Source organism: Pyrgilauda ruficollis, unplaced genomic scaffold, assembly GCF_017590135.1.
Source record: "Pyrgilauda ruficollis isolate IOZ18807 unplaced genomic scaffold, ASM1759013v1 scaffold2, whole genome shotgun sequence".
NCBI lineage: Eukaryota > Metazoa > Chordata > Aves > Passeriformes > Passeridae > Pyrgilauda > Pyrgilauda ruficollis.
The window spans coordinates 28404486-28431677 of NW_024519206.1; the positions used below are offsets into that span (position 1 = coordinate 28404486).

Here is a 27192-nt window from a genome sequence, read left to right on the forward strand (position 1 = left end):
TCTTCCAGTAGGACAGTACTGTTTTCCTGTAGCATCTCCAGTCATCATCCTTATTTGGTCCATCTGAAGAGATGGAAAGCAAAACGTTCTTTTAAAAAGAAGCACAACTGAATTAATTAAGAAAATAGCCATCACATTTTCGAACAACAGTTCACTGGAACTAACGTCTGTTCTCTGTGATGAAGAGAGTAATTAGAGATTTAATTAGTAGATTTTTCCAAGTAGCAGGAGACTGTTTTACTTAATCTGTGTGTTCTTCCCCTTCAGAAAACTTGCTCCTTTGTGTTATGTGACTCTTTAAGCTCTGAGATCATTAGGCCTCTTTGACTGGACACAGCTACACCAGGGGTGAGGTTGCTAGAATTGATAGAAAGGGAGTAAAATGGAGAGCAGGAACCCTGGCAGATGGCTCCTGCACATTGTGATCATCCCCAGATTGCCATGCCCTTTACAAAGGCATCTTTTTCATCAATTTGGAGACAAGCAGTATAAGAAAAGAAAGATTAAAGGACTTTCCATTTAAGAAAGAAAGAAGTGAATAACAAAGGCAGGTATGTAGACCTAATCTTTGTCACTGCTAAAGACTGAATCCTTGGGACCCTCTCCTTTCTAATAGAGGATAAATGTAGGTCATCACTTTACTTTTTCTGAGGTTTTTCCTCTGAGACTGGATTTCTCTCCTGATTTTTATTCTTTCAAAGAACATTTTAAAGTTGGACATATCTATTTAAATAAAGAATTCTTCGAAGAGTGGTAAAAAGAAACCTATTGGCATTTCTCTTTTTTCTTTCTTTCCTCTTTCACAAAACCAGCTAATATTTCAGCTCCAAATAAGGACAGGGTGGCAGATTTCCTGTCACCAATAGCTTTCACTTTCTTTAAAGCAAATAAAAAGGAGCAGTAACAATTTTCTCCCTCTTTACTGATAATTTTTTACCCATTTTAATATTTTATTTATGCACTTAGTGATATGGTCACTTTAAAGCCATTGCCATGACAATAAATGTTAGAGTTCTTTTCAGAAATAGCCTTATTTTCTGGTCATCACTTACTTGTGTCATCATTGTAGCATTTTCCCCTGCCCTGAAACTATTGAGGACTGGGAGTGTTGAGCTAAGCGTTGAGAGAGGTGAATTGCCTTTTCACCAGAAAAACCTGGCAGAACCTGGGTAGTTCTTTCCCTCTTAACAAATACGGGATAATGATGATTTTTGGGCCACACATGTGCAAATAAGACAAATACACTCAAAGACTGAATGGCTCTAACATACTAACATACTTGTAGTTCCTCTGGACATACTAATCAGTGCTGACAAAATCAAAAAAGTTTTAAACCAAGGATTGATTATTATGCTTGACTTTGTACAACACACTTAGAAATAATCACAGCTCGAACACTCAATTCCTGCAAGTGATAATGCTTCTGATGGTATTTAAAGACTTTGCACATTAATAGGGTGGAGAAAGTCTCTGAAGTTTTTCCTCACCAAAGAAAATCCCCTCAAGAGAATAAAGATTGAATTCAGAGAGTGTCATATTCCTATTAATAGCCAAATGGGAGATGAATGAATCTGATCAAATCCTGTAATTATTACCAGGAGATATTGATGAAATCTCAGTGTAATTTTCTATTCCTAATTTCTTTTCCTATATATAACAGTCTGCAAAGTGCTTCAGGGTGCCTTTGAATGAAAGTAGCAGATATTAGTTTGAGATTTATCATTGTTTTGATTATGATAATCTACTTACTCTTTATAAGCATTCAGTGGTATGTAAAAAAGAAATGCATTATACATGTATCAGCAAATGACATATTCAAAGTAATGATAAGATTCTGTATCATTATTAATTTGTTTATATAATAATTTAATACAACCAGACTACTGCTACTGGAGTAATTAATTTTCTCTGATTTTGTTAGACATCACTTAATTATCAGCCCAGCCATACAAAGCAAAACAAAGAATGTACTACAGGTAGGAATGAACTCAGTTTTAAAAGATATGGTTTCATGACTTGAGGAACTGAAGTTATTTTGATAATACAAATAAAACACCTACTGGACTGAAAATGTAGTGTTAAGCACAAATAATTTGGTGATTAGCAGTGGTTTGAAGAATGCAGACACCAAAGTATGACAATTTCAAAGGTATACAATTTTCCACCTCTCACAAGACCCAGGTTCTTACCATGTGGGCACCTCTGTATAAATCCCTGCATTTCCATAATCTATCTGAGGGAGGTAAAAAGCAGTTTAGTCCAGTTATGATCTGCAAACCAATGCCTGTAAAAACTTTGTGAAGGGTGCAGGCATACCAAATGCTGGTATTTTCTCTCATCCAAAAATATCTGGCAAGAATTTTATTTATATTAAAATGCTGCTAAGAAGAACGAATATTACAGATAATTTAATGAACAAAGCAACTTTGGCAGCAAATGTAATAATCTGGAAGTGAGTTACTTGGAAATAAACAAGATCTAATTAACAGGATTAAAAAAAGGGCAAACAAAAACTAGGATTAAAGAAAACTAACTCATGAAAGGTTTTGATACAGTTTAGCTAACTTTTTAATAGTCTTACTATGTAGCATTAAAGCCATGCTTTTAGATTCACCCTATACCCAGGGCTCTGCCCTTTGGAATTATAAACTGCAGACGACATACTCTAGGACAAAAGTTTTTATTTCCACTGGATTTTGCAGTTTTCAGGGATTCTTGCAGTTCTTTTTTCCCTTTCCCACATGTCTTGTCACCTCAGATGCTCTTATATGTTAAGTTGGAGCTAATGACTCACCCTTGATTTGTCTGACAAGGGGTATTATGGAAAATTTCTCATTACTGTACAGGGTCATAAAAGCTGACAGAAGATCATAACTCAATTTAAGTTTTTTCAATATTCTGGCATTGGACAGGATAAGATCCTTGGAAATAAGTGGTTCCTAAATGCAAAAGAAGGAGGAACTCTTACAGTTAAGACTGATCTTAACGCAATTAAGCTTTCTAGCATGCATAAAATATTTTTACTTATGAGACCACTCACCTCCTGAAAGTCTAAACAATTTGATGAAAGATAATCTAATCCCAGCCCCCAAATTACTAACATGAATCCCTACTTTGACTTCTATTCGTAAAGATAAATTATACCAAAGACACGAGGCTGATGGTGCAGCATTCACAAGTAATCCTTGTTTAGAAATTACAAAAGATTGAATTGACTAGATTAAATTAATTCAAGGGGAGATACACTGAGAAACTGGTCAGAAATATGTCTCATTTAAAAAATCTATCAGGAAGGAGACTGAGAGAGTTGACACTGGTTCTGCAGATTTTCTTACCTGAAAGAACTTCCTGACTTTCCTTTCAAATAGGAATTTGCGAGGAACTGAATAACCACAGAGAAAGGTGAATAATAGAAAAACCAAATGGGGTTCTGCTTTCTTTTGAACAATATGGAACTAGTTTCCAGTGAAAATCTGCCTTTTCTGAGTATTTGCTCATGTTCTCCTTCCAAAAGACCAGTTGAGAGAGAAAGTCTCTTCAAGCATAGTGGCTCTTCTTACAATCTTCATTTCTTTAGTGTTATTTTGAAGAAATAGAGGAAATGTATGGATTATCTTCTTTTGAGATCCAGCAACTCTTCTGACTTGACTTTTAATTTTTCATATTTCTATACTGAGATATTTTAAGAATGAAATCTAGGAATCCTACCATACTCTAATTGATCTTTGCATCTGTCAACAATTCAATCAATTTTATGTTAGGGTTTCAATTTTGTTTTTTAAAGTAAATCAGGGGACATATGTGGCATTTCCTTTAGAAGAAATGCTAAATTGGGATGTTCCTTTCACCTTGGGTAATTACAGAGACAAGATTACTTGGGATTCAGCTGAAGCCAAGAAAAGAAACTTCTGTGAATATAGAGCTGAAAATGGATGATACAGGAATTTTTAAAGGAAAAATTGACATTGGAAAGGGCAATACCTGGCTCAAATAATTTTTTCCTGTTATTTCAATCTCATTTGACATTTAAAAATCAGTATTATTTGATCTCAAAAAAATTCAAAGTCAGAAAATTATTTTTAAAAACAGCAGTATATAAAAATATTAAAAATGTCCCATAATTAACAATGCGCCAAATGTTTTCTGGTCATCCTAAAGTTTTAAATGCTCTGTTTTATGAAATGAGAAATGAGAAATGGGAAAACTCTCCTCTGAACAGGTGTAATCAATTGAAGGACAATAAAATAATGCCCCATTCAGCTACTCAACATGCGCCAGGAAGTTAAATGTCTGTCTTCATATATCACTTTGACAAAAAGAAACCTACATTTCTTCCATGATTCCCTCACAGATGCTGAATTTTCCCATAGAACAGCAGGCTACTGTAGCTCTGAGGAAAGAAAATAATGAAGACCTCTACTATTTTCACCTGTTTAAAAAATTATCTAATTTAAAGCACCAAGAATTTTAATTATACTTCTCCATGTCTGAATGCATTACAGTGATGGTAATATTTTACTGTGTGGACACTAGAAGCAGTTATCTAATGGAATGTACATTTTTAATATCTGCACTACTTAATGTACTGTCGGAAGGTCTATGCAGATAAATGATGAATTCTTTGCTGCATCTATTCTACTCACTAACCACAAGCCTTGGATCACATCCTATCAAATTATCAGACCAAACATACTTCTGGCAGGATTTTTAGGGCACAAGGATCTGTATTGGAAGAAATATTAAAAATCTCAGAGCAGCAGCTCAGAGGCTTCATTTCTTGGAGTTCTTGACAACTTTGACAGTTTTATTTTGTATGACTGAAAGAGCTAAATAAAAATAATTGACAAAATAACAGATGGCTATAGTTAATGCTGACTTCAGCCCCTATATGTCAGTTGAGTTCAATAGAGTACTGAAGTGCATAACTTCGTGTTGAATTTGGTCCAGAAAACTGAAAGAAGTATGGTACTTACTGCATCCAGAAAATGTCAGTGAAACCCAACTCTATGAGCATCTACCACTACTCCTACCCTTCCCCTGGCACTTCCTGCAGCATTCATTCTCACATAGCATCTATGCATATACCTCATACAAAACTGAAGCCACCTATGGCAGGCACATGGGGAATACAAGGATGCTGTGAGACAAGCTCATGTCTTGAGTTGCTTGTATAGCTTTGACATAAAATATTTTGAGAAAATGTTTATACTGATTACACCCTGGAATGAAGCGCTTGATTGTATTATCTCACAAAATCTCCACATGTATGATAAGAGTGACCAGAAGAGGGCAATGAAGCAGGTGAAGGGTCTGGAGCACAAGTCCAATGAGGAGCAGCCAAAGGAGCTGGGGTTGTTTAGGCTGGGGAAGAAGAGGCTCAGGAGAGACTTTATCCCTCTCTACAGCTACCTGAGAGGTGGCTGTAGAAAACTGGAGGTTGGCATCTTCTCCCAAGTAACAAGGACAAGATGAAATGGCCTCCAGTTGCATCAAAAGAAGCTTGGATTGGAAAAAATCACATATTTGGATGACAGAAAATTTAAGATACTTGCTAGACATCACATAGAAAAAAGCATACCAGCATCACTCTTCTAAATAATAATCTAAGTAGCCAATAAAGAGACAAAATATAGGAGAAAAAGGAATGTCACGTATTCTTAACATTCCATGTTACTATTTGACTATTTATTTCCTTTCTGTAAAGTCCCCTACCACATCTGTACTGATTTTTAAGAAAACTTAGGTATTTGAGCCTATTTTTCAGCAAGCTCTCTCCATTCTACCTGACGTCAAAGTTTAATTGTGCCAACCACAACATCTGATTTTCTGTATTTATAATCAGTTCACATTCTTTAAATACTATATTTCAAGGGTATTGCACATAATCTGCGTCCCCTCAAAAGATCTCAGTTTCAGTCCTTTGTGGCAACTATCACATTGTACTTTAATTTTGTCTCCAGTCTCAGCCCCAGAAGATTGCTTCCCATTTTACTTTCATGAGTGTGTGGAAGAAGGCAAATCCCCAGCAGTGATTCTTCTTTCAAGGTGGCACTTACCCCATCAGGACAGATGATAAGTTTTATTTAAACTTTCTTACATAGCACACAGCTTGTACATCTGTAGCTCTTTTCTCCCCACAAGGATTTCTTAACCTACTGCTGTTCGAAGCGGAAGCAGTGACCCTACAAATTATTAGTTTTTCTTTCTACTTATCTAATAAGTAGAGAAGTTGTTTCTAACTGAAAAACAATTAATAAAAGTAATCTAAAAATGATTTCTGCATCAGGACTGTGATTTTTTGATGTTGTTGTAATCATTTGTTAGACTTCTGAAAGGCAGACCCTTTAAATGATCCGGTGACTAGATGGGGAATAAACAGCTATTTAAAACATGCCAAAGTCAAATGGAAGAATAAATTTGTAACAACTGTCACTAAACAAACACTCTGCCAAAATGAAACCTTAAAAGATTATCTACAAATTGCGCTATAAACCAAATGAATGATGTTCCTGTGTCTACTGAGGAAGGAAAGTGGGGTCTATTATCATGAAAGCACTCTAGTTAGAAGAAGAATTAAATATCCCACTACAAAAAAAATTTAAATGTACACACATTCATCAGAAATAATTATCTGAAACTGAATGCTCTAAGATATTCAAGCACATTTAAAGCAATGGTGCAGCATAGAGGTAATTAACAGATGTCTGTATCATTATGTAAACACTTTGCTATCAAGCACAAGGAAAACTAGGATACTTTCCCTCTGCTAGCAAACATGCACATATATCTCTTAGAATTGATTTAATTTCAATTACGTTCCTTTTCTAGTGCTTTTGCTAAAAAGATGGATGACCTTTGTTTCAAGTGATATGCATATTTATCTGTAGGTTAATTTCTTCCTTACCTTTTTGTGTTTTTGTGACATCATTACTTCTTGTCTGTGTGTATGTATATCTCCACACACAGTGGAGTAACTGGAGAAATGAGAGAGGACACTACACAAGGTACTTACTGAAATTTTAAATAAAATTGTAATTCCTGCAGTGTGTACAGCTGTGTCAGCTCCAGAGGCAGCTGGGTTCTGTGGGACTGTACACAGAGATTCTCTCACTGCATTTACACAAAGCATTATGAGAAAACTGAGTGACAGAGATTAGGATTTGAGCCACAGGGAAGTCATGGTATGCCACACTTTGTGTTAAATATTAGGCCAAATGCAGATGTCCTTGTTTAGAAAAATCTGTTTTGCTGCACTGACTGTAGAATGTCAAGCATTTGTTTAGTGTTTTGTTGAACACACTTATACAGAATTAGTGACCTATTCATTAGCCAGATTGCTCCACTTTATTGCTCTGCTGGGTTTCCATCATCCTTTCTGTTAGCCTTTCAGCTCAACTTTCCTTACATTACATATCATCACTTTTTTTCTCCACAAAAGACTGGCACAAACTTAGCAGAACTCACCATTCATTTCCTAACACAATTCCATCTAAGCTCAGCCTGTCTCTTCCTAGCACAATACTGGATGAACTCGCCCAAGACTTTTTCTACCAAGTCTGCTGTGACAACCCTGACTGCATGGACTGAAATGGCTCTGGGCCACAGGTTTCAAACAATATGTGACAATATGGTCATGAACAAAGGAGGCTGATAATGAAGTGAGTGAAATTCCCCCTCTCTCTATCTCTAAGAATGTTGCTTTTCAGGACTCCAAGCAAATCTGGGTAGATTTTATGGGGAAGCTGACCCTGAAGCAACCAACTGGTGCTTCTCTGGTATTTCAGACTGTGACATTTTTATCAGCATTAGGTGAAGACAGAAATTAAAATATAACATAGGTCAAAATGCCTGGGGCTCACAGTATTCGCAGAGGGTGCATTGAGAGCCTTGCCAATGTTGAGGTGCATTTCAGTGGCTGGGTATATTATGTTAATTTGCCAGCTGCTGCATCTTTTATTTCCTCACAGCTTAAATGTAGTTCACTGCAGATGCTTCTTACCTTAAGACAAGCCTATGAGACAAATGCTGCCTCATGGACATAGGGATACCAAGAAGCCTATCACTTCTGCCTATAGCAAAGACAATGCATGCAAAGCAAGAGAGGTTGCAGTCACTGATGTCAGCTCTCTGCTACTGCTGGCAGCCATGTCACCTAATGTACTGCAGAATCTGAACATGTCTGTACTAGTTTAATCCAAGAGGGACCTAATTATCCTTACAGTAGCTCCTGTGTTGTTGTTTTGGATTTGTGACCAAACCGGTACAACATAGGGATGTTGTATAGCATAGCAGTGATGAAACACAGCAGTGCTTCCAGGGTCAAGGCCTTTCCTGCTTCTCACATCAGCATGTGGAACAGGAAGGTGAGATATTTGGAATGATGGCATTTGTCTTTCCAAGCAGTCTTTACATATGATGGAGCCCTGCTTGCTTGGGGATAACTGAAGGCCTGCTTGCTCATGGGAAGTGGTGAATGAATTCCTTACTTTGCTTTGCTCAAGCATGCAGGTTTTGATTTATCTGGTAAATTGTCTCTATTGCAATCCAAAAGATTTTTGACTTTTCCAAAAGATTTTGATTTTTCCAAATCTCTCCCTCATCCCAGTGAGGGGCTCTGGGTGGAGCTTAACAGCTTGCTTAGGAAGAATTTGTCTGTTCTTCCCCAAGACTCTTACCTAAAAGCTATTCCACAATGACATTCTTCATTGAAAATGTTACAGGGTGAACAGTACTTGCAGCATTCATTTATAGGCCTGTTTTCCATGTCTCTGCTAAATCTTTTCCTGAATCTGTGTCTGCTTGCACAGCCTCTTTTGGCACCCAGTTCCAGGAGTTCACTAGTGTAAAGCGGTACATTTTCCCCATCTGTTTAAGTCAGGTCTCATCCCAGATAGCAGGCTGGTACCAGCTTTTGCTGTCTTTGTGCTCTGCTCGTGTGCACTGTGTAACAGGGTTCTACTGCATGTGAACTTCCCTTCGTTTCTTTTCCTCTGGCAAAAGACAAGAAGTGGTTCCATGTGTATGTAACAATACCCCTGTTCCTTCTGAACAAGGGTACAAAGGGCACAAACCTAAGGGCACAAACCAGAAATGGGGTCAACAAGGAAATTATATTCACATTATCTAACAAAATACCCAGTCATGGAATGGTTTGGATGGGAAGGGCTTCCAGAGATCACCTAGTCTGACCCCCTTTTTAGCCTTCCAGAAAGGTGTGAGTTAATAGTGTTAAAAAATCTTTTTTCTTTAAAAAAGTGTTTACAAATAATAATAATCTGCTTTAAGATACTAGTGGAGTTACTGATAACAAAGCAATAAAACCTGGAAGTTTGCTGATACATTCTTCAGTTGTATCAGTATGATTAATACTGAATTTACATGTTTTTTTACAAGATCACAGGCAATTTGGAAGCATTAATATATCAGAAGTGGAAACTGAAATTAGTTAAGAATCATGAGGAGGTAGGTGCTATAAGTTTTCAAGAAAATCACTGGAAGGTTCTCAAGAAAGTTGAATAAGTTACGAAAGTTAAGCAAGAGCAGGTTGAGTTGGTAGGCTAAAAAATCAAGCACACAATTGTTTTCTTTGTACAACTAAATGAAAGATATAACTAGAGATATAATCATCAGTATGTCCATTTCCCCCTACAAACCTGAACTATTTCAGTCACACATTATGCTTGTCTCCTGTAAATAAGTGCTCCATATAAAAATCTCTCAGTTAGAAGACTGAATCAGCATAAATATTGTATGTAGTAAAAGACAAGATTGGCACATGCATTCAAAAAACACACAACTTATTTAGCAACTGAAGCTGAACTACTACTGTGACAATGAAAGCAAAAAGAAAATCATGTTTTGCCTACATATTGGTTCCTTATAATATATATTTCATCACGTCTTGCAGATAGCAAGAGCAAAACTAACACTGAGTCAGAGAAGAAATAGACCCTGAATTTTACAAACTGCAGTTTGTTCAGACTGCCTACCTGTGGAAAGTGAACCCACTCATAATCCACCACAAAAGTGTTGAATTTGTCTAGGAAACAAAACCAGGTGCCAGAAAGAGAAGAAATTGATTCCAGACATTATTCTTTTCCTGTTTACGGAGGGGCTTTTTGTTAGTTTGGTGTTTTTTTTTTTTTTTTATTGTTTTGTTCCATCTCCTGATAGGCAAAAATATGTGAACAAATAAACATATTATGAATCAAAGAATTTTCTTAACTTGTTTCAGTATCTCTTCTAAAATACTGAAAATCTTAGGTCTGTAATTTTACAAGGACTTTATAGCCTATCATCAGATTGTTGCATCATTTTGCAACTAAATGAAATCCCCAAATTTCAGGAAAGGTACATAAACCAGAAACAGCACACCACTTCACAAATATTAGTAGAAAATAACTGGCAGATCCCAGTATTATCAAGCCTAGAGCCCTGCAAGCCCTGCAACTGGGCACTTCACTATTCTGCTTGGACAACCTATTGGATATAGTAGAATCAAAAAGTTATTCCTTACCCAATTCCTATAAATGAAAGAAGAAATAAAAATCTGAAACATGCACTAGTAGTGTGCTTTAACTTTCAATGTCTTTAATTCAGGCTTTTTCAACTTCTCTATAACCAGAGTGCTCTTCCATGGCAATATGAGAGAAAGCTGTTTCTTCAAAAGGTTTTCAGAATTATCTGCTTTATCCAGCAACAGGTGGTTTAAATCAAGTATTCCAGTCTTTGAAAGGGTGCCTGCCGTCCTTACATCACCACATTACATCATGACAGTCGTCAAACACTGGCACAGGTTCTCCAGAGGGGTCCTGGGATGACCATCCTTGAAAGTGTTCTGGGCTCAAACAGACACAGTCCTCAGCCAGTTTGACTCCACCATCCCCAAGCAGCAGGTCAGACTACAAGAGCTCAGGAGGCCACTTCCAGGCTGAATTACTCTGTGATCTGATGAGTGTGTGTATGTATAAATGAGTATAGACAAGATCTAAGCATCCTCGAGTCTCCAAAATTATCTGTCTTTAACAAAAATATTTAATAAGCTTTTGTTGCCATGCTCGGTTTCTTCAATGATTATCTCAGTTCTTAACCTTAGAGGTAAGCAGGTCGTCTATCTTCATTCTAAACAGAATTTTGCTTTTTTTCAGCTTTCGGAACAGAAGATGACACTTTTTCCTGTTTATCATTTAGGTTTGTCCTGCTTCACAATCATCAGTGATAATAATAATAATAATAATAATAATAAAAGGTAATAATAAATATTTCTCAGCATTCTGTTCACATTTGTCATCTTCTATCTGCTCTCTTGGTTCAAGTGATTTCCATCAGTTGATGTTATCTATGTTGTTGGTTTTCAAGGTCCTTAAAGGAACATATCAGTTTTCTGTTTATAATGTCAGGGATTAATAATTTATTTTTCTAGGTTTTGGGCTTTTTTATTGAATGAAATGGCAGCAAAACATAAGGTCAGTTTTAAGAGCATGATTTGGAAGTGTGCTGTGTAAATCAGGAGTTTGGTTTTGATTCCTGAGTCTTATGAAGTCCTTTAAACATTTCTAATACAATTTTGTTTCAGGAAAAGGTATCTTAGATTTGAAATAAGATACTTGAATTAATTTTTTTTTCCTAAATGTTTTAGCTGAACAGATGAACTCTTGACCAGTAAGTGTTATTATGACATTTTATGTAATATCCAGCAAATAACTGGTTTTAGACATGTGATTACATGTTTAGTGACAGCATTTTAAACTTTCTCTTTCATAGAGATAATGGCTACAAATCTGTTTGTGCTTTTACATTGCCAAGAAAAAATTTTTGCATCATAGATATAGGTTTTTGTATTTACTGTACTTTTTCATTACCTTTTTTAACACTGTCAGAAGATTTTAGTTTATTAACTTTATATCTACCTGCTTGTTTGAAAACTTGTTTTTTCCTCCTTTTCATTTAATTTCTTCCTTTTCATTTATATTTCTATAAATTCAATAATTTATATAAATAAATAAATAAATATATATATACTCAAGCACTTCCTTAAAGGAAATTGTATAACTTCAACAACAGCCCTAAGTCAAAACTCAAAGATTTTGTTTCCCTAATCTACATTTAACGTGATCCTGCAATCAACTTCCACTTGACCAAAAGTTGAGCAAAAGATAGTATTTGTGATGAAGGAATACCAATAAGTAACTGTCCTGAGATATTGGTTTAGATAGAATAGTTTATTCCTAGCAAACCACTTATTTTTCAGCAAAATATGAAAAAAAAGCCATTTGAATTCTATCAGGAAGCTGGATCATATAGACACACTTCTGCTGTAAAGAATCCATGCAGCATTTTAATTTCAGTTTAAAGATTGTTAAAAAAACTTGAAATAAAAATGCAACAAAGTACCTTAGACCTGATTTACTAAGTCTCCACTGCACACTCAGACTGCTCTTAGAAACTTTGTGGGGCCTCCAGGGACTGTAATTTGTACTAATAATTTTCACAAGTATAGTATTCAGCATGTGAACAGGAAGCAGGGAAAAAAAAACCAGCTGGAGGAGGGGTGGGGGGAAGGGTTGGGGGATGAAAAGCTGGGACAAAATATCTAGCCATAATTATTTACAGACAAGTAGAAATTTTGAATGCTTAGGGCGAACCAGGAGGGAAACGTGAATGGTAACTAAGATAAACCCATACCTAGTCCATGACATTAAAACAGTTTATATAATTTAAGCTTTTTCTACAAGCCTAACTACAGATACAGATAAAACAAGGAAACCCAGTCTCCCTTTTCTCTAGGTGTTAGAACCACTGCCTTTTTTTGCTCAATTTCCAGACTTTATGAAAGGCTACTTAATTGCTTTGAGTGTTTTTCACAGACAGTGTAAGCAATTTTCCTCTTTAGAGTAAAATAATGCATTATGTATACAACAATCATTCCCAGGGAAACACAGTGCTACAGGTGAGTCTTGTCTATTTTTATTTTCTGTTTCTTTATCAGGCCTTCTGCAGTGGTAAGAATCTGCTGGGCAAAATGACAAAAATACAAGAAACAATTCTTCCTTCAAATGCTGAGGTTTTGCAAATACCTCAGTGATGAACTGACAGGATATTTTGATCAATTGCTCTGAAGACAGTATTCCCATTAAGTCTGTTACAAAAGGAGTATCACAAGAGCTTATGAGCTCTCTTCCCCAAGAACCCAAACTCTCCCCCCCACATGATTATTTCCATTCTTCCCCTTATATCTGTCTATCTATCTATCTATCTATCTATCTATCTATCTATCATCTATATAGCTATATATCTATATATTTATCTATATATATCTCCTGGTACACCAAAGACAAAGAGTGAAAACAGATATATCTTTTGTTTACACTGGAGGTACCTTCAGCTTGATGGACTCCCTAGTGATTGTTTCAGCTAAAATATGACTGCTAACAGTAATAACAGCTAACCATGTGCTGCAGTCTTCATCTACCCTATAACAGAGGTTGCCATATTTTTCAGATGTCTTTACATTTGACTGCACTGATTCAGAAATAAAAAAGTCAGGGGAGTTCTACAATTTAAGATGAAAAGCAGCCTCTTCCAGACATAAGCAGTGTCAGGTACAGAGTGAAATACATTGGGCTGGTCTGCATTGGGGTGATTTCATCTTCATAGCATGGCACTGAGGGCAAAATCATTAGTCTTTAAGTTAGCCCACAAATAAAAGGTGGAGGAGGAGAAAATAATTGGCAGCTGAAAGTTCTGCAGTGCACAATGCTCAGTGTACTATGCTCTTACCTGACAAGCTGTGACAGTAAGGTCATTTGCTTTAAAGCTAGGACTACAAGCCTTTCATTCAGATTAAAAAGTCTGCATCTTTCTGTGCAAACATAGAAGACATTTTTGTTCTTGCTCACTTGATTTGTCACTCACGCTAATAATGAAGTTTAATACCAAAAAGTATACAAATGTGCTGGGAATTATGTTCCGATCGTCTGCATGGTAGAATTAAAAATCATGTATCTGCTTTTCACCTGCTAATTTATAACCCTCTCAGAAATTTCTTAGAAAACCCTGAGAAAGACAGGACACTTTTAATAAAAGCAAGAATATGCCAGAGAATAATAATTACAAATACCTAATTCTGATAGTTTTTTTTTCAGTGCCCCTGTTAAATGATTTGTTAACTTAAAAAGACCTGGATGACACCATCTGTCTTTGACTAGCTGGAACTGAAGAGAAGAAAACCTGAACAGCAACACTCAGAAGTGAGGTTGGCAATAGGATGAACACTCACTTTTTGTCTGACAATGATTTAGGGATTAAATTAATAAACAGGGTGACATCTTGTCATCACTCTCCCCTTTAAGTTTGTACATTACTGCTAGCACCGAGAAATGAATGAACCTGAAGTCAAATAGGAATCATTGTCATCCTTAGGAGGTTGTTAGAGCTTGACCATTTTCACATTTACAACAAGGTAAAATACTCTGCTCATGATGCATGAGGCAGTACAGAATCCTGTTTCCTCATTCATACTTTTGTATTGATTACAGGAAGAAAAATCATCGTACACAGGACTGAGTAAGAAAGTGGTATTTTAACAAAGAAAAGGCAGGTTGCCAAAGAGTTATTTCATGTCATATCAATGCCCACATTTTCCTGTGTTTTCAGATTTGGAGAATGTTAAGACTTTATTCCCCACATGTCTGGTCACTGCCATGAGCCAGAAGACTAGATGGAAACGTTTTCTTTACTCCCAGTGAGGAGGATGATAGCTAAAGTCCAAGTAGGATCAGCTTGCTATAAACAAGGCCTGAATCAAGACCCCAAGGTGAATAATGCAGAAGAGAAAAGAGAGAAAACAAAGTAAAATTTGAAAGCTTCATGATTCATTGAATCTTGAAACTCCTAAACCTCTCAATCAGTATCAGTTCAGGCTGGAAATCTGTCATTTCCTGTGAGCTACATACCATGGCTGCTGTCAGTACTTGCATGGAACATCTTTAAAAGAGAAAGAGCAATCTATGGGATCCTAGGTTTGTCTGGATCCTGGATTAGAGCTGCCAGCTCATTAGAAACACAACACAAGCTTTAGGGGTAATTCCAGACAGCAAAGTCCTTCCAAGGCTACATAAAAGCAATAGCCTGAAAACTTACTGTGCAAGACGTGCTATGCCCTTCATTGCTCCTTGGATTAAATTTTAAATCACTCAAATCAGTTTTATATACACATTCATGGTAGTGAATGCACAACATTGAGGAATAAAAGAGTCCTTTTTTGTTTGTAGACAGCCTTGCATAACAAAATCCTGGATTTTGTTATGAGAGTCCTGTGGTGGTAGTAAGGCACAAGGAAAGGAGAGTTTGAAAGGTGGTACTCAGCACATTTGTAGCACGACCAGGAGTTCCATGTCAAAATTTCCGTCTCTCAAGCTTTTAATCTGTTGCTATCAGCAACAAAATAATTCAGCCTTTTCTTGTGGAAGAAGTAAAAAAAGAGGAATGCATAAGGGACAAACACAATGTATATATAGTTTTTATAAATAAAAAAATAGAACAGGTTATAAAAATAGGAGGATGGAAATAATTTAAGGAAGATTTCACATTTTTCAGCATGCAAAGTCTGTTTCAATGTTGCATACCAGTTACATTTGATGAGCACAGCTGTGAAATATAGGACAGAGAGCAGCCTATTTAATACCCAGTCATTTGACCCTTTTCCCTGCTGGAGTAGTTTCAATGGCCAAATTGTAACTAGAAGGAAGGAGCTTCATGGCTTCTGGCTATCTGCTTGTCTGTTGGTGAAAGTTTCAGCTCAAATATATCATTCATATGGAAAAGAAGTACTACCAGTTGTATTAAATCTAATATTTCCTGAGGTTTGAATGCTTGACTTCTGTCTTTAGTGTCCCTCTTCATGTAAATTTTGATTCTTTGCCATTACATACTGTCAAACTGCTAAATTTTGACTGACTGGAAATATATAACATTGGGTGGCAGTGTCAGTGTACAAAGGAACTCTGCGAGGTAACCCTAAAAGACCTGAAAAAGCCTGTCTGGATTTGTAAGAGTACAAGAAAAACAGCCACTTGTAATAGTGCAATTTGTCAGCTAAGTTTCCCTGCCTTCATCAACAAAATTAATTCATTCCTTGAGCATAACTAAAAAAAAGTTTTGATATTTTGAATTCTATTTGATTAAGAGATGTAATTATTGCATACAATTACTTGTAGTGTTTTCTTGTCTATCATTTCAAAGATGGCCTTTAAGTTATGCAAAAATGTTGAATGAAAGTTTTCAAAGTGCTGTGGCCTAATTCTACAAAGTTTCCTACATTTCTAGGAAATTGTGATTAATCATCTGATAAAGATGTGAAAAACAGCAGCACATTACAAATCTTATTAGATAATTCTCTGTTTGTTTGGTTTCTTTGTTTGTTTGGGGTTTTAATTGTTTTTTTACTTGTTTGTTTTGCTTTGTTTTATTTTGGTTTTGTTTTGTTTTCTTTGGTTTTTTTTTTTGGTTTCCTGTAATACAAACCAGTGTGCTTCCTTATTAAACACAGGCCAGTGTATTGTAGCAAAAATGTCTGTTTTGCAAGTTACTGTTTAAATATGAGGTTTCCACATATAATTTCTTGATTTTTTTAATGCAGTCAATCTGTCTAGTTTTATTGGAAATTTTTTGTTTGCATATACATATACAGACAGACACACACACATATATATATAACACACACACACACATATATATATATATATATATCTCAGACCCACACATTTATATATATGATTCTAGTAATGCGCGTTCCTTAATAGCAGTTTTATCATTTTTCAAGTTCTTTTAGGTATATTCAAATTTGATCCCTTTTACCTATTTAAGATTTCTTTACATAATGCTAGAAATAGCAATTAAATTTAAACAAAACGGAGCTGCACAGAGCCAACAATAAGTTCTCAGTTTGGTTTTGGTTTTTGTTTTCCACAAAGAATGTGTAGCCTAGACACTTCTGATCATGTAACCTCTCTGTGGAAACTCCAGTTGCTGCCTAGATGGGAAAGTAATGGAAAAAGTAATACAGAGACATTGTTAGAAGCTTCTAACAAAGGACAGGAGAAGCCAGTGTCTTCTAACTATCCAGGTCTTTCTGCATCAGCAGCTCTGTTACTGAGAGCACACAAGGTTAAAGGACAGATGGATTTTCAAAAGTGCCTCAGGGAGTCAGGAACTGAAATTTCTATGATTTTGGTGGTAATTATTACATACTAAACTTAAGCCTTAATGTCTACCTATAGCTCCAGGAGCCTTTAATATCCTGTTAAATCTGGCTACAAATGACCCACTGTCATTTCCACAGCTTCAGGCTGGCATTTCAACATCCACCCATATTCCTGTAACTAAAACAACTCGTCATTCAGAGCTTTGTTTAGTCATCTTTACCCATGACCTGAAACTTTCTTTTGAAACTTCCTTTGTAGGACAAGAGTTGTGAAGGGAAGAGGGATGCATCCTGCAGAGTGTTCTGTAAAACACCTCACAAAAATAAAGCAATTTGACAGGCTCTGGAGAAAGAAACTTTAATATCCAAACTGTGAGATTATAAATAAGGTTCCCTCCACTGATTTCCTCCATATCTCCAAAGCAATTTTATCTGAAAATTCTGCTTAAACCCTTTTGATCATCTTTTGGGCCACCAAATAGTTCTTGTAAGATTAGCAACCACACCAGTAGTCAGAAGTAAATTCCATGACTGACTTTGTAACCTGAAGTGCATTCACATCAGGAAGTGCTAAATGAAAAAGCTTCTTAAGTCACCTTTTCTGAGTAAATCCTTGAACAGCATCATATTATAAGCCTTCTGACTTATTGTGACTTCTCTGAGCAAGAGACCCTGTGGTGTAGAAACTTTGGCCAATCTGAGTCTTAACTGACCCTAGGCTCAAATGGGAGTAGGAATCAAAATTTCTTTGCAGAGCTTTACATTTGCTACTTAATTAGGACAATTTGCCTATCTCTACAATGCCAGTCATTTTTAAAAGGAACTGCCTATATTTTAATAATATTGTTTTTATTCAAATAAGATCTTTTTTCAAAAAAGTATTACATTTTATCTAAAATTAATAATTTTATTATAATTTTGTTTAGCAGCAATCCAGAGAACTTCTTGCTACTCATAAGAGCTACCTTTATTCTCTCAAGATTGAGGCTATCTGACTTTAAATGTCAACCACACACACTTTAAAAAATGATCTTTATTAGCAAGCAAATCTAACCTTTCTTATACAACCTGATCCATTTAACCCTGAATTAATTTCATTTTGGATGCAAATCATAGATAATTTGGGACTAAGGACCATTTTGGCAGTATTACTCTGGGTGAAGCTCTTCCATCTGTATTTTTGTTTCTTTATCATGACAAAAATGACTACTTAATATTTTCATTGCAGCAACAACATGAGTTTCTAAAGAATCGGGTTCTATTCTAGACTATGTGTGCAAATACACATAAATCTGAATTTCATATGTCATATTCCCTGCCCATATTTACCATTTGGCTTATTTACCATCCAGGCATGTGCTAAATAGTTCTACACAACTATTTTATTCAGATAGACAAGGTGTGATGTGAAATTTTAAAAATCATTAATGGAAAACCCATATAGATGTAAGGTTTACCAAGCCTATGGTATACACTAATTCCTGGGAAAAGTTACATTCTAAATGAGTCCATAATTAACACAGATGGTTCTATACTTACATAGAATTACTACATACTTGGTTAAAAAAACCCAAAACCCAAAAAAGCAAAAACCAAAAAAATTTCTGAAAAAAAGCATTTCAGGCTGCTTAAAGAGCTTTAATTAGTCCCCTGCTCCTACCATCATGATGCAATCTTTGACTGGTCCCTGATTATTATTTATTCTGGAGGGCTTCAGCATTATTCAGTATAGGACGCAATACTAATTTAGTCTAGCATTGCCTACTCTCCAAATTTACTCTTATGCTTCAATATGTGGATACCATTTTATACTTAATGTGTTATTTCAAATCTTTCTATAAAGACCACGTTTTCTCATTGGATTTTTTTTTAGTGCTCATTAGAACGGCAGATGATTGCTTCATAAATCGACCTATCTTTGCAGTACCACCATGAGGGAGTAGCTGGCATAATTTGCATTCTACAGATAGGATGTTGAGGCTGAAAGATGTGAATATTGAAAACACTTTTTTTTTCTTTTTTTTTGCTTTGAATAACTGCATTCAGAAAGTGATTCCTTATTCTGGTTGCAGCTGTGAATGTTTGGTATTTTCACAAAGTGGGCTTCTGGGTTTCCTCACTGGGTTTCCAGAAAATTAGGATCAGACTGTTCTGTGAAGAAATGGTTTATGAAACTGAGGAAGCATCATGCAGGAATGTGGTTCCAGAGGCAGGGTTAGAATCCAGATCTCCAGGGAAACATTCTCCTGCCTTTGCTATGAAACCATTCATCAGGCTTTAATTCCTTTCTTCATTTCTAACACAATTTCTAACTTCTACAGTAAAAGCAAGTGGACAATATTCTACTTACCCTACATCATTCTGATTTAGCCTGACCGATTCTTCAGCAGCTCCCCAATTTCCTTGTAAAATCTCTCTTCTGAATATTTTTTTCTTCACCTTTCATTCTCACAATTTCTACAGAGCCTTCTTTTCCTATTTTACTTCCTTACCTTTTCTAATATAGTTATTGCTCTGGCTACTGCCTTCTCCCCTCTGTATACTACCCTGCAACCACCCAAAAACCCCCACAACAGTTTTTTCAGCACTGCCTGGGCAGGTGCAGAACATAACTGTGGGCATACCACAAACAAATGCAGTGGTCTCAGCTGTGGACAAGGTATGCAATTACTGCAGAAGTCCCACCTGAACTCTCAGCCACAGTTTGGTGTTTACTCAGCCCTTCCCTTGTAGGGGATTGTAAATCCTTCTAAAATAAGTTGTGCCGGTGAGCTATAGTGGCAAGCTGCGGCAAGCTGCTTTGTTAATATATGAACTGAGACTTGTCTGCCCACCATAAGCTCTTGCATATTCTGTTGTCCAAACCAGCAGCTGTTTTGCTGTCACCAGAATTGGGCACAGGTGTGTTGGAGGCCCTGGTTGAATTCTGCCCTGATGATTGAAGTCATCAAGGTCCCCTTTCCTGTGGAACTCACTTGCTTTTTAGGTATTGATGAACATGGCAAGATAAAATTCCTAACTAGGACTCCTCAAAATAACTCCCAAACCCAAAAGATATGACTATGGAAAAGACTAGATTCTGCCAAAACCAAACTGAAAAAATGAATCTTGAACAAAATGTCTTCAAAGTCTATAATATAGATTTAATTTCTTCCTGTGATTTACACACACCACAGATAAAAATATAATATCCAGTAGAATAATTGCTTTTCATGAAATGTCCTGCAATGAATAGTAGTTGTCCTGAAAAAATTCTGATACTTATCTAAAGAAATATTATATGTAATAATGTATTCTTGTAGGAAGTTCTGAGTCCAGTTGTAGATAGTTTATGATTATAAGCCTATTTTAGATCTAAATCTAATAACCATATTAATCTGTTTATTAGTAGAATCCACATAATTTCAGTGTATAAAGGGGGTGCAGAGGTTACAGTAAGATTATTGAGTGAATGCTGATTATTAAATTATCATCTGTGACTCTTGGGGAATCTTCAAGAAGAGATCAAAATCCAGTGCCATTTTCCAAATACATTTCCCTTGGTGTAAAGGAAGACAGCCAACATATGGTACAGAGCCCTATTATTCATGGATATGCATCCAGTGCCTCAGGCAATGAAAACTGTAAGTGCTCCTAATTCTACCATTATTGTAATTATTATTACAATATCTTCCTTTTATTTTTACCATTTTGACAGAACCAAACCTACATCCCTCCTGCCACACTGCTTTAGTGCTTATGACTGAGTTAAAGTCATCTGACTTTATATGCTTCATTCTCTCTATATAATTATATTTCTGAAGGTTGTCAACATGTGTGATCACCCTGTCTCTAAAACAGACTCCTCTATATCTGCAGTGTTCTGTAGTTCACCCCATATCATAGCTAACAACTTACTATCCTAACTATGTCAAAGCTTAGGGTGGCAATGTCTGTGGCAATATTTGATTTTCCACATCCTAATCTACAATTTTTGCAGGGCCTGGAAGGTTTCCTTTATTACTCTGTTTTTGTGTTTTTCATACTTCATTCTTGCAGATCACATCAAACAGGGTCCTGCTGCTATCTGGAGGGATCTTCATAAGCTGGAGAAGAGGTTTTCACAGAAATATCATGAAGTTCAACAGTGAAGAGTGTAAAGCCTTGCACCTGGGGGAAACAACCCCATGCACCAGTATATGCTGGGAACCATCCAGCTGGGAAGTAACTTGATAGAAAGCTCTCTAAGGATTCTGGTGGACACGAAGGTGAACATGAGCCAGCAATGTGCACTTGAGTCCAAGCAGGCCAATGGTGTCCTGGGATGCATTAGGCAAAGTTCCGACAGCAGGTCACGGGAGGCCATCTTTCTCCCCTGCTCGTCACTAGTGAGGCCACATTTGGAGTGTTGGGTCCAGGTCTGTGGTCCCCAGTACAAGAGAGAGATGGAATTGCTGGATGGAGTCCAACGAAGGGCCACTAAGATGACAGAAGCACTGGGGCATCTCTCCTATGAAAAGAAGCAGAGGCCGTTGGGGCTGCTCAGGCTGGAGAAGAGAAGGTTGAGAGGGATGTCATCAATGTCCATAAATACCTAACAGGGTGTCTCGGGATCTCCTCTGGTCAAGATGACCCCGAGATGTATTAAAAGTCTCTTTTCCCCAATCCAGCTGTCAAAGAAGGAGTTAGAAGTCTTCGGCTGTAGTTCTCAAGGTTGTTTATTATTTCTTATCTAAAACATTTTCTGTCTGGCCTGCTGAGGTCTGTTCAGCAGGTCAGTCTGAGGCACTCTGCCTGCCCACAGGGGGCCAGCATTGTCTTTTATACTATGAACTACGTATTTGATATTTACAGTTATGTTCCAATACCTATCACCTATGTTAGATGGTGACTTTCTACTTTACACCAATCCCAGAGTGCCACCATCACCAAGAAGATGGAGGCTAGGAAGAAAGAAGAAGAACAGGACAATGCCCAAATTCCTCCATCTTGTCCCCTAGACCCCTATAGTAAAATTCTTCAAAATTCCATCTTTCACCCGGTGACAACTACTATTATGCTACTTAAATTTTTGCGACTTGTAATTCTTCATATAAAGTTGGTAATTTGCTCCATGGATTGAGATCGAATTCCCAAGTATCTCTGGCTTCCTGCCAGGGTCTCCGAGCCTCTGCCAGGATCTTGAGCCATCCAGGGCACCCAGAGGGATGTCCTGGGTTCCGACAAGGTTGCAAAGCAGATGGAGTCAGATTCTTTCCAATGATGTCCAGTCCTGGGATAATGTGCACAGGGAAGCTGCAGAGTCCATCCTTGGATTTATTAAAAAAATCTCCAGACAAAGTACTGGGCAGCAGGTTATAGGTGACCCCTCTTGAACAGATGGGTTGAACTAGAGGAACTCTGAGGTTCCTTTCATACACTGCTATTCTGTGATTCTGTGGTTCTATGATTCTTCCTACTCTTTTTTTTTTTTTTCTTTTTTAGTCTCTGACATACCACTACTGTTCTGTACCTCTACATTCATTAACAGCTGTAGAATTTCTCAATTAACCTCAAATGGTTTATGAGCCAGTATTGATTCAATTACCCACAGGTTGCTATTAATGGGAGAAATGTTCATAAAAGTATGGTTTCAATATATCACTGAACATTGCATACCATGTAAAATATAATCCTGCCTGTCATGAGAAAAAGGACAGAAATTATTAAGGTGCACAAACAAAATGTTGTAAGCCAGAGAGAGGTCTCATCAAAACGATGATGAGCTTTATGCAGTCTGTTCATGTTTATAGGGAATATCAGAGATGCAAGTTTATTTCTTTTTTCTGCCTTAATTAATTAAATTATCTCATGCAAAGCCTGGTAGCTTCCTCTGAAATACAGAGCCTCATTCCATAATATGTATTTAGTTCTTAACATATTTTTCTTCATGAAAGATAGATAATGAGAGTTGGAGGCACTAGATAAGTGATTTCAATACATATCACTCACATTCAAGTGTTGCAGAAGCAACACTTTAAAGAGGAGAAATTCTGGGAAAAAAGCCATGAAGTTGCTGTAGGGATAAAATTAATTCTGTATTGCAGTATATCTGAATCTTACAAAGTTGCATGGATAACCAAAATGCTGGTCTTTCCTCTTAGGACTTGCTTTTGCAATTTCTAGCTTTCTTTTCTATAGCTCAGTGGGCTGGAAATCATAAATACTGTCCTTATATTTAACAGTCACCGACACCATAAATAAAATGGAAATCCAGGCATGGGTCGATACTTTGCAGGAGGGATCACAAATATAATTTTGCCTTTTTTCTTTGATAAGAAAGGAAATATAGAAAAAGGATATATTCAAAGTCATGGCACTGTTGTAAAAGTCAGGAGATTTGGTCATTCTCATCCCGCCTTCTTGTAAAGCACTCACCATTGCTTATAATCAGCATCACAGTTGCAGTAGTACTTGGGATCAGTACAGTTGCGTTCGATGCCACAGGCACATTTTTGAATGCCAGGTCCTGATCCGCCCCAATAGTAGTGCTTCTCATTGGCTTTTCCAACCCACCAGGTATATGGATTCCCTTCTGCAAGGAATGAAAATGCAAGGTTATGATGCATCAAAGAGGTAGAGCTCTATAATGCATTAACTGAGCTCAGATGTCTAATATGCAAATGCTAACAACACATAACCGGAGCCATCCCACATTGCTGGCAAACAAATTAATTCATTGTTACTAAAGGTATTCAAAGGACCTTGCCAGGTAAACAGAACACATTTTCTTTTCTGTATTCACACAATTTATAATGATTGAAATTAATTTTTAAAAATCTTATATGGTCTTTGTTTAGCTTTTTAATTGTACTCTGTATAACGAGAATATGTTGGCAGATTGCATCATTATTTGCAATTAATTTCAAACTCATATAAAGCTATTGGATGGATTATTTCAATATTTGAACTTGAATACTGTACAGGAAAATGTGTTTGTTTTCTCTTATTTATTTATTTATTTATTTATTTATTTTCTAAACAACAACTTTTCATTGAAAATTACGCTGTTGTCATTGGAAAACAAACATGTTCATCATGCTCTCTCCAGATGGGGCTAAACAAAGCATAAAGAGATATTATCAAACTCCAAAAGCATTTAAACAATTTTTTAAAAAGTATATATATTTTTTAATGTAATACCTTAGCAGAGGTGTTCTGAACTTTGATGTAATCATATATCTTCGCATTGGGTCTGCAACTGGATATTTTCAAATACTGCACTGAGGTTATTTCTAATCCTTTTGAACTAACTAAGACATTATTTGTAAATAAATAAATAAACAAACCCCCTCCCCTCTAATTTCTAATTTGAAAAAATGGTCTTACTGGAAAATTATTTTTTATTTCTCTGGTTCAGCAAGACACTCAAATATGAACTTAAATTCAAACAGAAATGAATAACTTAATCAGTATCAATGTATGTAGTGATTTTTGGCATAGAAAATAATGATTGAGCTCAGCTATAAGTGAAAAAACATGCTATACATTTTTTTAAAAGTCTCTTTTTCTTTTAATGTCTCCTCCAGCTGCTGGAAATTTTATATTAAATAAAATTAATCTATGGAATTCAATGATTAATGAATTTTATCAGTAAAATCCTACATAATATATATTTTACCTCCATAATATTTAGTTTGCACATCTTACACATTCCCCCAAAACTACAGGCACAATCCTTAAAATAGCCATTTCACAATTAGATTTGATCATCAAGACCACAAAGTTACTTATTCCAGACAGAAGTTGAAAGTAATTCACACCAAACTCTCAAGAAAATTAAATTCCAGAGATGAAGAGAACAACCAAATATCTACACGTTTAAAGAGGAGCAAACCCCAAAAATGCTCAGCTCTCTGAAAACACTTTTAAAAATGTATTTGAATTGTTAACACCATATAAGATAACAAAAATACAGTAATGTGAAGAATTAGTGGTGGCTGAAGGTGTTTATTAAATGTTGCTGTGCTGCACTGTATGGCCATTCAGCTCTAGTGCTAATGCAATGCGTGTGGGAATAGCATGACTTTATTCTGGACTCTGAATTGGTCATTTTACCTTCTGTGACTCCATTATCACAGAACAATGTGCTGCAAGTTAGGGGAATGTGTCACGTGAATGCTGCAGCAACATTCCCAAACTGCAATGCAATCTAGCAATTCTGACAGTATGTAGCCCTGGATTACAAAAGACTATTTAAAAAGCATTTAAGGGTAAATGTCATCTTTCCACAGGAATGACAGAATTGCTTTTATTAATACAGGATCCAACTAGAGAATTAATGATGTCTGAAACTCCTATTTTACAGGGGGTTTTTATCTCATCTTTGAAGCTAGTTTCTATGCTATGGCACCAATGCTGCTGTTTTGACTGTTGCTCAAAATTCTCTTTGTTTACATCCTTTCTGTCAAGTGAAGGATTGCATGATTCAGTCAGCAAGCAATTTACTGGGAAGCAAGACTGCTAATTAAAGCACTATGAGAAAAAAAAATTACTTAGAATTATCAAAAAGCAGATCAAAAATTGAGAAACAGGTAGAATGATTAAAGCAGATGAAAGTGATGGCAGAATTACAGACTACAGTGATGGCTGTCACGGACCACTATGACAGACACAAATGGAGCACGTTTGAACTCATTTAAAAGACAATTGGTGTACAGTTTTAAACCATGAATGTATTCCAGCGTACACAGAGATGTTTTTCACATCTATTGTTTTTAGTGCGTTTAGCGTGTTTATTAGTGTGTTTTTATATACACTGTCTAAGCCACATGATTCTTCATTCTGAAGAAAAGACCTACCCTCAGGCTTAGGAACACAAACTTAGGAAGAAACTAATGTGCATGTTTAAAATTTTCAGAAAAGTCAAGAAGGTAATATATGATTTTGAGGGTTTTGCATTCAGCACATGTTCTGCTAGACACCCCCACAACCAATAATCCCAGCGCTGCCTTGTGAGCAGCACCCAAGACTCCTATTGCCTGGCATTGGCATATTGGGCTAAGGCTTGTAACACACACACACACACAGACACACACACACACAGACACACACACACACAAAAGCCTTTAACATTTACGTGTAACACATTTAACAGTGGTTTCAATGCCTTTGCAATGCTGAACTTTGGTTAAAATTATTGCAAAATATGGGTTCTTATTTAAATCCCTGTGCAATATTAGGCCAGATTTGCAGTTATTAGATCAAAGCATGTAAAGAATCTGGCCATTGATGTTTTCTATCAAGTCCTCCTGTACAGAATATTCAAGAAAAAGTAAAGATTAAGGATGCTTTTCTGTATTCTCACAGATCACTTATTTGTATTCTCACAGTGCCATAAAAAAATGATTCCTTTTTCATCTCATAAATTTATCTTTGTGTGAACCATTTCATTTAATATAAAACCATACTCAACAAAAGTTAATGTAGTATGAACAGAACTCTTAATAGTCAATAATATATTTATTTCTAATATAGCTGAACAGTCTCAAAATGGATAACTTTTTAAAGTGCACTTTAGCTGAAGTCTCAAAATGTATAACTTTTGAAAGTACACTTTATATTCTACCGAGCATTTAATATAAACAATTGGTTTTATTATTTTTAAATGCAATTGATTAATTAAAATTCTGCTACTTTCAACATTTTAGGGCTCTTATTTCTAGGTGTTCAGTACTAGTAACTGAAACAGCAATACTGAGAGAAGTCAGGGAACTAAATTAAGTGGACTGATGTTCCATGGCACTCTACATTCAGAGGACTCCATTCAAAATACAGCCCTTAGAATGATGACAACTGTATTTATGTGTAAAATACCTAGAGAAGTTAAATATGTCTCTTCCATTTGCTCTGGAAATTTCCCTGACCTCTATATGGTCTTTAAAATCAAAGAAAATGGTTAAAAAGAAAGGCTAGGAATTCTTTCAAATGGAAGTCAATGGCTCAGAACCTCTGAAAAGCAAGACCAGTGA

At 36.2% G+C, this 27192-nt stretch overlaps 1 protein-coding gene across 1 annotated transcript in view; it reads right to left on the minus strand.

The window, feature by feature from the left end:
- The window catches only part of CNTNAP2 (contactin associated protein 2), a 1012072-nt gene that overhangs the window by 163162 nt on the left and 821718 nt on the right, over positions 1-27192 (minus strand). The window contains exon 14 of the mRNA XM_041466404.1: positions 23600-23756. Within this exon, the coding sequence (XP_041322338.1) occupies positions 23600-23756 (157 nt within the window). The remainder of the gene's footprint in view (positions 1-23599; positions 23757-27192) is intronic.